Source organism: Styela clava, chromosome 13 (assembly GCF_964204865.1).
Source record: "Styela clava chromosome 13, kaStyClav1.hap1.2, whole genome shotgun sequence".
NCBI lineage: Eukaryota > Metazoa > Chordata > Ascidiacea > Stolidobranchia > Styelidae > Styela > Styela clava.
In genome coordinates this window covers 18,487,876-18,502,965 of record NC_135262.1, presented here as the reverse complement: position 1 = coordinate 18,502,965, position 15,090 = coordinate 18,487,876, and the positions used below count along the sequence as shown (strand labels likewise).

General features: G+C 35.4%; 1 protein-coding gene across 1 annotated transcript; it reads right to left on the bottom strand.

Annotated features, from left to right (window-relative positions):
* Positions 1-5,388: 5,388 nt before the first annotated feature.
* On the bottom strand, positions 5,389-8,526 carry LOC120333239 (collagen alpha-1(XII) chain-like). The gene is made up of 7 exons (XM_078119065.1): positions 8,284-8,526; positions 7,883-8,041; positions 7,579-7,764; positions 7,083-7,194; positions 6,664-6,815; positions 6,002-6,165; positions 5,389-5,550 (listed from the first exon to the last, which is right to left on the bottom strand). The coding sequence occupies exons 1-7, from the start codon at positions 8,375-8,377 to the stop codon at positions 5,389-5,391; spliced, it is 1,029 nt and encodes a 342-aa protein (XP_077975191.1). The 5' UTR covers positions 8,378-8,526.
* Positions 8,527-15,090: the final 6,564 nt, after the last annotated feature.

Genomic DNA, 15,090 nt, shown 5'->3' with positions numbered 1-15,090 from the left:
GTGGATCAGTTTAAAATTAACGGCAAAACTAAACGTATAATAAACGAATACTCAAACTACTAATTTTTGAACTTGCTTAACAACAACCGGAAACTGAATCAATACATATTCATACCGAACTTCATACACGAGAGTAACGAGAGATTGTAGCTTGAATTCCATTATACGGTATGCGATGTGTCTTTTTTTTATTATTGAATTACTTGGTACGAATAATTTAAATATTATTGCAGCATGGCTATGATTGCCACAATTTGATATGTGAAAAACATAATATTATCATTGATCCTCATATGGGAATTCGATCAAAATAAGATTTGTTTAACTTCCTTCACGTTCGAATCATAGAGTGAGACATCGATGCAACAAAATGAGTAATAGACGGACATATGTAACGGACTAGCAGTTTTTTTTTATTCCTTGTAAAACTATTTGTCTAGTCAGTGATCGATCATCGGGAACGGTCTTATTAATTGAAGAATAGCTGAGGAAATTGTAATTTTTGACAATAATGGCATTTGTTATATAGGCGAACCCAGAGGGTCAGCCCCGACGTCGGACCCCCATTTCAAATTTGTATGGAAATCTAAAAACTCCCTAATAAGGCGTGCTATTGATTTTGCAGGGCTAATTTTATTCTAGTCTCCGAATGTTTTGATCAACTTGACGTTGTTAAATACGCGTTATCACCAATATTATATCGGTAAACTAATTTTTTGGGAATATCAAATGTAGCCCTTTGCAAACGAAAGTTTGGTGTCACAGAGACGTCGATAATTGTTTATTTCCTTACCGGAACTCTGCTTCCGGTGTGATAATCTCGGTATTATGCAATCATCGGCAACGCGACACTAAAAGTAATTAAATGGGTGAATCGGTAACTAAAATTTTCTGACGGAAAATGAGGGAGTGAATATCAATCCTGAAAATAATGTTATAAAATATTAACATAACTTATTATTATATTTGATGCAACGAAATATAGTTTTTATCCAAATAAGCATGGATAAAAATATAAATATGCAATATATACTTATTCGCCCAAACAACCACATTTTTTTAAGAACGATATTCTCATCGGACTCTAAACTTGAATACAGTTGTATTTGAATATCCAGAAAGTGTCGTATGTACCAGTGCAAATGGTCAGTCAAATACATAAAACAGTTGCTTTATCGAATAATATTGGAGATAAATTTTGCTGGGAAATCTGTAACAGCAAGACAATTTAGGGCAGTAGTTCCCAACCTTTTATGGCTCGTGGCCCCCTTCTGGCGGCTTTTTGCACCCGTGGCCCCCCTGTTCGCAATTTCGAAAAATTAGAAGTGTTGGATTGTTTTGCGACCTTTTATGGAATTCAAAAACAAACCACAGACAAAAAAAGTCCATGCTTTTTAGTATACAATCAATGAGAATCTTGCGCTTGGGACTGTCTGACGAGGTTTTTTCTATTAGACACCGTCTTTCACATAGCTTGACGAATGTACTGTCAACATCAAGACGGTCTATAGATTTTGTTTCCTCCGACAGAAACCCGATCTTGGCCAATGTTGCTTTTTTGTCAAATCTAATGTGCTTGGCAGCCAAGGAACCGATGTCAACGTCTTTCAGTTGGGGATGATTTTTGTCACGGTGTGTTTGGAGTTTAAATGAACGTATAATTCATTGCTCCTTACATACGAGCAATTCAGGCATTGCGCATATTCTCTCTCATCTCGATTTAACTGTCGTTCCATTTTTGAATTTTAGACATCGGGAATTTACATATGTGTTTTTATGTGCATAATACGATACTGCAGGTTAGACGGCACTATTAGAACTATTTTGATTGGTAGATTTTATATTTCATTGTGATCAAACAATTCACGCACAGCATATACCCTGAGATCGCAAATAACCTATTCAGGTAATGAAACTGCGGTAAACGTCTGAACGGGGAATTTTGTTTTAAAGGAGAGTATGCGAACGAAGTCGCTTTATGATCAATTAGTCTTGTGCCGTGGCCCCCCTTGAAGTGCTTCGTGAACCCCTTGGGGGGGCCCCGGTTGAGAACCACTGGTTTAAGGGTATAAAGGTTAGGGTTGCCATGCCGTTCGGACATGTCCGGAATTTAGGGTTAAATTTTGCGTTCGGGAAGAATTTAAAAAAATGCTCAAATGTCCGGAATTTTACTGTATTTGCAATCGTACTGTGCAAACTGCTAATACTACGAGGTTGTGTGGAATTATGATGTAACAGAGCGTTTTCCTTTTCAATGATGTTCAGCACTTAGAACTTTCTGATTATTATTCGCTGACTGTTTTACCCGTTTTGTTGAGCAGCAGCTAGTTCCTTGTTAAGTTGGCTGAATACAGAAGTTTTTCACCACAAAGCTTTACTTGTGGATTTTTCTATTTGAACAAGAAGCTAGTCAGGAATTCGGGATCGAAAGTGCTAGTCCCTGAAGCCTTTTGGTTCAGTTAGTCTGGTGGTAAATTACTTTGTTTTATAGAGTATGCATCTTTAGTTGGGTTTTATTTATTGTTAATAAAAATAAGATATTATATCAGATGGCTAATTCTAAACGAAAGTACACATTCACTAACGAGATGCCAGAAAAACATCCATGTTTTAGAAAAGGCTGGAATGATTATGAGGCAGAATGCTTGATTTGCAAATCAGGAACCTATATATCTGTCGTGCACAATGGTAATGCTGATTTAAACACACATCTGCAAAAAGGGACTGTTGTATCAACGAGAATGACAAATTATTTTGTTACAGCAGGAAGCAAATGCGAAGATGAAATCACTGCCGCAGAAGGCACTCTTGCATTTCACGCCGTTCAGCATCGTCATTGCTTTTTGTCCGTGGACTGTACATCTGTTTTACTTAAAAAGATTTTCCCTATATTCTAATGTAGTGAAGAAGTTTAGTAGTGGCCGCACAAAGACAAAAAAAGGTTACTAGCGTACTTAAAAGTTTTGAAGAAAACGATATCGCGTATTTTGGCGTTGCAACAGATGGCAGCAATCACAATGAACTGAAAATATTTCCTACAATTATTCAATATTTGGACTGGAGGAAAGATGGTTTGCAATCAAGATTGATTAAGTTTACAAACAAGGCAAACGAGACCGCCGACACAATTGCCACTTATGTAAGAAACACCTTAGAAAAAATAATGCTTTGGAAAAAATGTGTGGCACTTACAGGAGACAACTGCAAATGCCCTATTGAAGAGAATTAGATCTCCAGAAAAACATGCATGATCAGAAGAGTAAATTTGTAGTGACTTGACTTACAAGTGTGTCGGTAATTTGTTTTGAGCATGTAATTGCTGTTCTTCCTTTTTGGCACAACCTAATTCTCATTATTATTTTCCACTCTGAAGTTGAGATTTATTTAGAGAGTGCTTACCCGCCTGGTGTGAGATTCTGCTTGTGACTGAAGACAATACTTTTATTTCAATAGCTGGCGCTTTAGAATAAGTATCGTACAGCGTTTGCAGCCTTAGCATTTCGGTAGAGCATATATATGGTCTCATGAAAATATGGAGCTCCTGAAGTATGTGCACCAAGATGGCGCACAACCTGAACATGGTATAGGTTGTGCGCCATCTTGGTGCACATACTTCGGGAGCGCTAAAAATACTCATGCACTGTCCGGAATTTTGCTTTTTCAAATATGGTAACCCTAAATAGGTGCATTTGGGATCATAGACATTTGCGGGGCTAGTGTACGGCATTCTGAGATTAGTAAGTTCGACTCTGACTACCGCAACAATACTGATGTAGCTTTGTTAACTTTTGTGCGGATTCAGACTAAAACGCGCATATATATATACATGTGTGTTTCCGGGTTTGAACCTGAGAAGTGTGATTCCTATGTCGACAAAGACACCAGTTGGAGCATATTATGGCTGTGGAGCGCCATTCCTAATTGTCATAATGTCGCCAGTCGTATAGAAAAATACCTTTCTGGTCTATGATCCCCTTATGCAGGTAATAACTGGTGCTACCATCGAACAATGAATACGGAGAAATATTGTGTGATTCAATGTGCGAGTAACACCAGAAACCCTTAAGCAGCCCGATCCCAAAAGACCATCCAACTTGACTTCATTGCAGTAATGGACATCAGTGGGTCAGTTTCTTCCGGCAATTCACACACTGTAATCTATTTATATGACCGTCACTCTAAATATTAGCTGAATAAACAAGAGAGCTACGCCCAAATATATGGACACGAGTCACGACAGTACAGTACGGTTTTTTTCCGTCAGATCACAGTCAACAAATATATTCACACCAAGCGAAGCGTTACAGTCGGACACAAAATGGCCTATGAACACGTCACAAGATGTCGCTATTCTTCATTCTGACACATAAAAAACAAATCTCTTGAAGTCCACAGAAATTTTTGAAATGAGTGAAAGTAATAGCCTTCTGGCAAAAAAATCAATTTTTAACCACTGAAAATTTCAAAGCAATTGGTCCAGTATTCGAAGAGAAAAGCGATTTTTTATTGATAATGACGGAAAAAAATAACAATAAACAAGAGAGCTGTGCTCAAATATATGGACACGTTAACCAGAGCGAAGCAGTATTTGCCTTTACCGCCACCGGTACCCACAAAAAATTCCGAGTTTCGCGTAGAAATAATTTACAGAATCAAACCGGACAGCCAGTGTTCCCATGGATAAAATAATACAGCGAAATTTTAGACGAAATATCAGATTTCATGCGAAATTTAGAAATAAATAAAAGTAATAGCCTTCTGACAAAAAATCAATCTTTACTCACTGAAAATTTCAAAGCAATTGGTCCAGTATTTGAAGAAAAAAGCGATTTTTTAAAAATGATGGAGACAAATAATAACAATAACAACATAATATTGAAACGATCGTTATGTCCACTAAACGTGTCCAATAACAACATAATATTGAAACGATCGTTATGTCCACTAAACGTGTCCAAAAACAAGGCATGAAAATAGGCTTTTACAGAAAACGAGATTCCATAGCTCAATGGCTGCGGTGTGCTTCCTAACAACTCAGAACAGGGTTGCCAGATCCCAGCGATCATAAAAGGCCAAATCAAGACATAAAAAAGCCAACAATTTTACCAAGTACAAAAGACCCATGATTTGTCAGATTTTAAGCCCTTGGCACAATACTGATTTAGAGCCATCAGTTCATTTAGTGAGCCACACAAATGTCTTTTCCCGATCACTCGTTTCAACTACTTCATATATTTTTTTTTATTTTTTTTTAAAGACATGGTAATACTGACCGGGTATGGGGAAATTACTAGTATCAATGTATGACTAAAAATACCTGCATAGCAGCGACACCAATATAAAATAGAAGTATTTGTGATTATGCTTCAAATAGTATTTAATCTGAGCCTAGCAACCTTGTCCGCAAATTCCTGCCCATGTATGATTATTAGAAGAGCGGATAAAATGTTCATTGACTTCCAAAATCAAATTTCTTTTCCCTCCTGCGATTTGAGTCAATTTTAGCTCATTAAACCATGGCTCTGATGAAGAAATAGCAAGGACAAATACCTATTCATTCAAACAAAAAAAGAAAAAGCGCCTTTGTTAAATGTAAAGAACCTACCTTAGTCATTTTAACTAATACGATGCGGAAAAATATATTGTGATATTCACAAAACAATTTTTAATATTAGGTTTTATGATGAATTCTGCCAACAGAGCATAATAAAAAGTACACTGTCTTGGGAGGATTATGTTTTGTACAATTGAAATCATAATCTGGAATTTAGCTATTCTGCCAATATCCAAAGAGTTTTTTGTCCGCGGCGGCGAAGGCGTTACCATGGGTTAGCATAGCCAAACCTTGCATTAGGATCCAATGAGAAATGACTATAGTCTATTGTCATAAAGTGGAACCACGTAGAATTTTCATATCGATGTGACAGGTTCGGGGTTTTAACTCCATGCAACGAATACGTATTGATTTTGTGGTATTTTCCTTTGACAAAACAAAACTTACAACAGCTCCGCTTTCTCGTAATTTCCTCGAAGCTTCAAAAACATCATCATCAAATTTTCCTGAAGATATTACAAAAACTAAGTCCTGTTCATCCATGCGATTACCAGATTCCTGGTTCATCATGTTATTGACAAGGTACCGAATTGCTTTGCCAGTATTTGATCCTGAATATATATAAACCACGGCATTCAAATTAGTATAACTTTGAGCTGAGTTGCGCGAGATTATATCTTCCGCTATGCCTCTATGCTAGTGGATCTGTATGCGTATACTGCAAAGATGTTGTAGCTGGAATAAACATGACTATTCTATCAAAATGAAGAGTCCAGCTACACACTAACACAAATGTATTTCTGTAACGTTTCGTCTGACCAAAGTCAGACTTCCTCAGACAAGCAGTTTACAACAATCAATTAGTATAGTGAAAATAAATTGTGAGCAAATATATTTATAAATATATTTTCAAAATGATACAATAAAATGAATTCAATTACTTCATGATCCTTACTTATATGATTTTTGTATAAGCTAATATTTTGTTCCCGGATTTTGATTGCTGTATAAGTAAGAAAGAATGTAAGAAAAACATGTATTCACGGATATTTAATTTACATACCATTATATTGCTAAATTACTAACTACATATTAAAACTACATTATACCTTTTCCACCATGAGGCAGTCTATCAAATTTATACCAGAATTCCGATTTTTTATTCAGATAGTCATCCATATGAATAATATTGTCGGTGTCTACATCCTTATTAAATCGCATTGCAGAAATCTTCATTGATTCCGAAGATATGTCGTATTTCCTAAATTCGTTTGTAAAATAATACTATTATATCCAAAACAGTCTTCAATATTTATTTGTATAAAAACGATGTGAGACACAGATGCTCCCACAAAAAGTGTTTCATAACGATCAACTTTTAAACTGATAAAGACTGTATTAACAATTTTTGGTTTATATTATGTATTGTAAAAATATATATACTATTTCGTATAGCTGTGACAATAACAATATTTATAAAATATTATTTCCAATTGTATTTAGACCGTCATGAGTTAAATGTTCGCACTCCAATACATCCTTGATTAATTTCTTCATTTCAACCCAAGTATTCACTCCAATGTATTCAGAAGATTCCAAAATTATATAAACATCCATATTTATGAACAGATTGCAAGAACCTTGAAAAAGAGATGTTAGCACGTTGCAAATATATTTGAAGTTATTGCAGATTCGGTCAATCTAAAAATCAATTCTATAAATGAGTGTTGTTAATGAAAACTTAAATATATATATTGTCAATTCAAAATCATCGATTTTTTTATATGGCGGAACGAGAATATAGCCATAGACAGGTTTTGAAAAATTTACGCTTATCGCGAATCAAAATTTTGCTACTGCATCACCGACAAAACTATTTAAAAATAACAGAGTCATGATTCTCCTAATTAGCATTATATTCAATCCAGACTGGTTTGTGAAAATACTCAAAATGTTCCCAACGCTTGGCTTCATTCTGATGGCCGATTCATTAGAACAAGAATTATACATTATGTATTACTTACGACCACAACATGGAATATTCCCGCTCCATTGTTGGTTCGGTAAGCATCTAATTGTCCTAGTGGGAGATACCGTGTATCCTGGTTTTAAACATTTGAAATGACATACAGAAGTGACCTCATTTGTTTTTGAACAAGTCACAAATTTGCCCGGGACATGCATGTCAATCTCTGGTTTGCAACGATTGACTGTAAATTTAAATTATATATTCAGTATTACAGTATGAGATTGTTGGTGAAATTAGATGTTTATCATACACATAAAAGTTTTTTTAGATCACACGGAATGTATACCAAATATACTTACGTTTGCATAAAACCACAGTTGAATTCGACCATTTCAATCCAGATGACGTTTGTAAACATTTGATTTTACTTGATCCAACTAACGAATGATAAGGCTCACATGCAAATGCACATTCAGAACCAACGATGTTGTCATTGCTACAATATATTTTTCCATTCTCTGGGGTTGAAATTGGATAACATCTTGTTTCTTGTTAGTGCGAAAAGATAGACAAAAATAAGTATTGCGATAACAATTATTAAACATAATTCCCGTCACTACCATGATCCTTTTAAAATACTTTCTATCTCAGGTAACTTAAATTTGGCTTTTCAAATTTATATGATTGATGCTGCATTATTTATTATGTGATAATAAGAAAAAAAATAAAACAACTAATATAATATGATGTATCGAATTACCTTCGGCATTTTGTTCACATTTTGAAGCTTCTTGACATGCATGAATGATATACAAGCAAATGTAGAGGTATTTTTTCAACTGTCCTTGAAGCATTACTGCTGCAATATGATCAGCATCATTTTTAAAATTATAAACCGTTATATATGACACATTTCCAAGGAGTAACTTTCAGTATAACACTCTTGGCAATTATAGAATATCAACTCAATTTACCTCTGATTACGTATGCAATCGAACGAGAATAAGCGGATCAGTTTAAAATTAACGGCAAAACTTAACGTATAATAAACGAATACTCAAACTATTAATTTTTGAACTTGCTTAACAACAACCGGAAACTGGATCAATACTTATTCATACCGAACTTCATACATGAGAGTAACGATAGATTGTAGCTTGAATTCCATTGCGGTATGCAATGTGTCTTTTTTTATTATTGATCTACTTGGTACGAATCATTCAAATATTATATATTATTGCAGCATGGCTATGCATGCCACAATTTGATTGGTTATAGGGTATATATGTTCGATCTCATTTTATTATGTGGAAAACATATTATTATCATTGATCTTCATATAGGAAATCAATCAAAATAAGATTTGTTTAACTTCCTTCACGTTCGAATCATGGAGTGAGACATCGATTCAACAAAATGAGTAATAGACGGACATATGTAACGGACGTGGGAATTTGATTTTTTTATTCCTTGTAAAACTATTCGTCTATAGTCAGTAAGCGATCATCGGGAACGGTCTTATTAGAGAATAGCTGAGGAAATTGTAATTTTTGGCAATAATGGCATTTTTTATATATGTTTGGATCAACACGACGTTCTTAAATAAACCGTTATCACCAATATTATATCGGTAAACTACATTTTTGGAAATATCAAATGTATCCCTTTGCAAACGAAAGTTTTGTGTCACAGAGACGTCGATAATTGTTTTTTTCTCTACCGGAACTCTGCTGCCGGTGTGATAAACTCATTCGGCAACGCGACAACGAGACGTGATTTTCTGACTTAAAATGAGGGAGTGAATATCAAGCCTGAAAATGATGTTATAAAACTCGAACATTACTTAATTTGCGGTAAAACACACATCCCAACACGACAGCATGCGGTCGTACGACCGCAGCTTGTACATCCCTGCCCTCGGCATTCCGTTTCATGCTCCCAGCTACGCTACTCTCCAGCCTATCTTGTTGACAAAAATTACAGCATTGATCTCCTGGAAATGAAATACATGGAGTAATCAATTTGAAGATCTTTAATCTTCTGCCTACTAAAGTTACACCCACTGAATTTTAACAAAAATTGAACTACGACGTCTTTTTCAATTTATATCTTCAAGTTTTCCAATTTTACCTAGATAATAAATAATAGGATACAATAATAAATTTTATGTTCAAAAATCAGGATCAATTATTAACGTGATAGGTGTTAATTGTTTGACTTACGTGTTAACGTTTTCACTTATACCCTATGCCTACTCACTTGGTTTTGTCTTCGGGTCTTCTCTGATTGCTTTCCTGGCTGTTGTCTTTGTCTCATCAACATTTGACAAACTGACATATCGTAACGATGAAACGATCGTGTAACTGTAGTTATAGTCCGGCAGAATCGTGGCCGAAGCTCGTTTTGAAACATAAAGTTTTGTTTTATTGTCAGATGAAATGTCGATGACATGATTAATGATACCCAGGTGGGCGGGGGAGTGGGTGATGTTGAGCAATTTGTCCTAAGTAGATTTTAAGGCGCTACGAAAGTATTCGTGCCAAGATGATCCTAAACCCTAACCTGGTACACATACAATGTTCAGGTTGTGCGCCATCTTGGTACGAATAATAACTACATGGATTAGTTTTGAATTCAAAGTAACATTGAATCTTATTACAATGTCAGAAATTCAATTTTAGCACGATAAAGGATATTTTATTTCACTAATATAAGCCAAAATCCATCGACAGCATCTAGCTTTCTTTTGCACTCTTCAACCAAATTTGTGTTGCCGCGGCCATTTCGTTTCCCTGCTTAAAGCTTCGGGTAACGTTTTTTTTTTTGGAAGAACCGGAACCTTTCAGGTTCAGCATTGACTTTGGCCAAATTAATATATCCTTGTGGAGATATACGGTATGCGAAACAAAAATGTGCACCTGCATGTTATGCCAACATAGCTGAGTCAAACATTTTGATCACTAGTACATCACACACATTTTTCTGAGTGTTTCGGTTGTACATGCGCTGGTAACGCGCAAATTTTTGCCCACATGCATCAAGTTCCACTTGTTTATTGACATATAGGTTTTTGACGAACTTTTGTGTATGATTTCATCTCATAGAATTCGTATGCTGTTTAAAAGAATACTAGTTTCAGCTTTTTCATTCATTCAAACCGCGTGTTGGAAGTAAGTTTTGTAATATATATTGCGTGTTGGTTTTTAACTGGTTTATTGATATCTATCATTTGACATATACTTAAATCGATGATACCAGTAAATCTTTAATACAGAAAGATCAGTATTATCTGCAATAAAAACAGCAGTACCCACCCAAATGACAGCTTGGGGATGGATAATCATCTTATGTGCTCCATCCCGTGGCGTTTCAACATGAAACCTACCTCTTACCATTACTAAAATTTACGACTTATATGTTTTTTCTCATTGCACTATTCCAGTATTCCTTTACTGTAGTGGTTCCCAACCAGTGTGTCGCGAAAAGATTTCATTTTTGAATTAATTTCAATCCTTCGAATTCCACAAGAATTACCCCACGGCTATTGCTAACAAACAGAAACGACAAATTGGAGGAGTCGTATTCCAGGTATTTGGGTATTGTTTTAATTCTCAGTTTTGCATAATGCGCGCCAACACAGTTTTGTAAAATTGAAAATGTCAACTAAGGTAACAAATTATTGTGCGAAATTTTCCCTCAAATTCGACCAAGGAATTATTATTTGACTAGTAGAATTGCCATTATTGCCGGTTTATTGAATTATTATTTAAACTAAAAATAACATTCAGGATTCACGCAATGACTTTGCAGGGTTTTTATTCCCCATTTAATACGAAAACGAAACAGGCACAATAGGAAAGTAAAATAATAAGAAGGTCAACTATCGTCCATATAAACATCCGCATTCCGACGTCAGAAATGATAATATTGTTAGCTTAAAATTGGAACAGTTAATTTACACTTTCATTTATTTCGCCAATACAGAATAGTTCAAGCTTTTCTAGAACCTTGTTGATATCTTTCTTGTCTCCTTCAGAATCAAATTTGAATCCATCATATATTTCAATCGCATCAGCGCCAATTATAGCCAATAGAGTTGCAGTACGCAGGATATTGGATTCTTTATCAACTTGCAGGCAATTTTATAGTAGTCCCATGACCTTTCAAGTGGCTTCGAATTTTGAGATAAACTGCAACTTTTAACATTCAATGGCGCAATTTTATGTAGGCGTAATTCGTATCCTCGCTATTTCACAAAGAATAGAACCACTTCTGACACCATGTTTCGTTTCTTAATTGCTATATGCTCAGAATAGAAACTCGTATAAAACTGAACTCTGATTATTGAGAACAGCGGCACAACTTGAACAATACAACAAAACAGCGATCATGAACAAACGTCTACAAGTTAACACAACTGTGTATCGACTGGCGAGCCAGACGAGTAGATGAGATGCATTGCGCCGCAACAATTAAGAGTTGTCGCGCTACTCATCATTTGAGTAATCACATTACGTCACACATGTTGTATGTGTATTAAAAATATCCGATATTCGCCAATTCGGTAAAAATATTCGAATTATTCGATTCGATAAAAATATTTTATTTTGCCCATCCTTGTGATCTGTAATCATGTCAGAAATCAGGCGAAACGCGTGGTAGCACAAACACTGATGCAATGAAACCTAATAATAAAACCTTCATTAAATTTAGTAAATTGCACTATTTCACGAAAGCGTGGTGAAACTGACAATTATTTCATATCTCGAACACAGAAACTGTTATTATTCGGATAGTTTCTGCGGTCTGAAAAGTCGAATAAGCGTTTCGACATAGTAAATGCTACGATCTTTACCATCAAATTATGCTCGGGCCTTGCACGAAATTCATAACGTGAAAAGATTTGTTCATCGGTGAAAATCGTTTATAACAACTTTAAACTATTTAGTGTTTTTAGCGATAATAATTAATTGTGGTAATGAAATACGGTTTGTTTGTCTCTTTCATTTCTTTCGCTAGTACCGACAATTACACCGTTGAATGATTTTGGCAATAGGAGAAACATTAAATTGTAACAATAATGAATTACGGTAGGTTGTGCAAAAGTGAGAACACCTGTGATAATAATAGGACTACACCCAGGGAAAGTGAAAAACTAAAGCGTATTTGCGCCACGTATTACCCGTGTGGCCGCGCAACTTTTACAATAATGTGAGGTGCCCCGAAAGTGGGTCTCGTGTACAGTATTGTAAATAAACAGTAATAATATCGGTAACTATTAACCATCCATTTTAAATACAGGATATGTTTTACCTTATCTGATCTCTTATGTTTTTTATTATTTTATAGCTAAATGGCTTCAAGTGTAGGAAATTTTCCCGTTTTGTGATAGGTGTGCCGCAAATATGTAAATAGCTCAATAGTGTTCCGCGACATAAAAAAGATATTCTGATAAAAGATAAAACTGATATTCGATAATATGACGCTCATCTGACATGTTTTTTCAAGTGTGTAGATAGGTATAATAATCTTTTCCACGCAGTTCAGATGGGAATGCGCGAATATATCTAGGAATCGCTAATACCGGTTTGCAATGCGATGAAATCCCATCTTGGCATTCCTGCATCTCGCAATTGCTCCGTATATTTATAGGAGAAGTTCTGTGCGTGGTTATCAAATGAAGAAAAAATGGGAGTATTTTTCTACTTCGCTACTACTCTCAAATCTTGACGTTTTGTGAAAACTTTCTTCCATTAAACCTTTTTTGAAACATCCCCAACAATCACAATTGATTCTGTCATTAAACTTCCGAAACAAACACATGAAATCATCAACAAATGCATATCACCAAGTCCTAAGTAGATATTGCTAAATTGATCTTTGTTGTACCATTTTACATGTAATGGTTTTTGGTAAAGCTGTTATCTATCGTAAATACAGCACATTTGACTATGTTGTAGTGTACCTTTTTTGGCCTCACTTTTTTGATATTTGTAGTTAGATTTCTTGGGGCTCTGTTAAACAAAGTTACATACAAAGTATTCAGGCTTGTCCATGGGACATTTTTTTCGTCCCACTCTCATCCCATGGGATTCCCATTGGAATACAATTCAATAAAAGTAGTTAAATTTAGGTTTAGCGTCCACTAAATGGTACGAAGAACATGTACGAAAAGACATACAAAACAACAAAATTTACGGACTTCGTTAACTTTATATTCATAAATATATATCATAAATGTGTCCATCCGCCCTTCACAAAGTATATTGTTAATGCTGAATGTATTTTGCCCTTTATAGCTAAGAAGAGCGATATCAGATATGCTCAAATATATGGATAAGAAGTCCATAACGAAATGTTTTACCATCATTTCCCCGAAAATCATACGATTTTTGTGTCCCATGGGAAATACAAATTTGTGCTGTCCCATCCCATGGACAAGCCTGAAAATATTGGTTGTAAGTTGCAAAACATGGCGTTCTACCACCCATTATCTGGGAGCATAGTTACTCCATAGTGACACCTTGTGTCCCATCACTAATTAATTAATAACTCGCTAATTATACGACATAATTCGCCCAACATCATTAGGCTTCTGGTCCGAGATATGATGAATGCACATGGAAAATCTGGAGCAGATGCAATCTCGTTTTCGTGAGATATCGCGTGCATCTAACAGACAGACAGACAAATACCTATCAACATACTTACCGATTAAAATCGATAAGTAACAATGATTCGCTACTTTCAAAACAAAAATACACAATAATAAACCTTTAAAACGTGTACAGACAGATTCATTATTCGGAAAAATATCGGTCCGACAAATAAATTTGATTACTTTTCTCATTCGATATCAGTGAGACTTCTGCTGCTGAATTACCGCTGATGGAGATTTCCCACTGGGTTTATATCCTGTAACTTTCAGAAAAATACACGAACTTACTGGTTTCATCTTTCAGGATACTTCTATTACGAGACTTATAACTGTACAGAGATTCACAAGCATATGTGGATGAGAACATGGCGAGTAATGCAGTTGCAAAATTTTTTGTGGAAATTTTTTGTGGGAATGGTATCCCAATCACGCAATAGTTCGTTGTCTGCACTCTCTTGTATTCCAGTCACTAACCTTATACAGTCACTATCACTAACCTTATAAACGAAAATATCGGTCGAAGACCGAAGACTTATCGGTCGAAACTGCGGTTCCGATTCATGACTCTATAGTGAAACCACGTGTCCCTTCACTAATTAATTAATAACTCGCTAATTATATGACCTTATTCATCCAAAATCAATAGGCTTCTGGTCCGAGATATGATGATTGTACATGCATTCATCATTTGGAGCAGATTCAACCCCGCTTTCGTGAGATATCGCGTGCATCTAACAGACAGACAAATACCAATCAACATACTTACCGATCAAGATCGATAAGTAATTAAGCAGAAATGAAGAAAAAGAGTGGCGCAGACGAACTATATTACGTAAGAATGAAGCCAAATGAATGCTACGCTCTTTTGCCGATAGCTCACTCAGTTGTTACGTCATAATATTTTTTTTT

Coding starts and splice junctions, on each gene's coding strand:
- LOC120333239 (XM_078119065.1), bottom strand. CDS start 8,377: ATGCTTCAAGGACAGTTGAAAAAATACCTCTACATTTGCTTGTATATC. Junction 6,816..7,082: donor TTAATCAAGGATGTATTGGA/GTGCGAACATTT, acceptor AAACGAATTTAG/GAAATACGACATATCTTCGG. Junction 5,551..6,001: donor TACGAGAAAGCGGAGCTGTT/GTAAGTTTTGTT, acceptor TTGAATGAATAG/GTATTTGTCCTTGCTATTTC.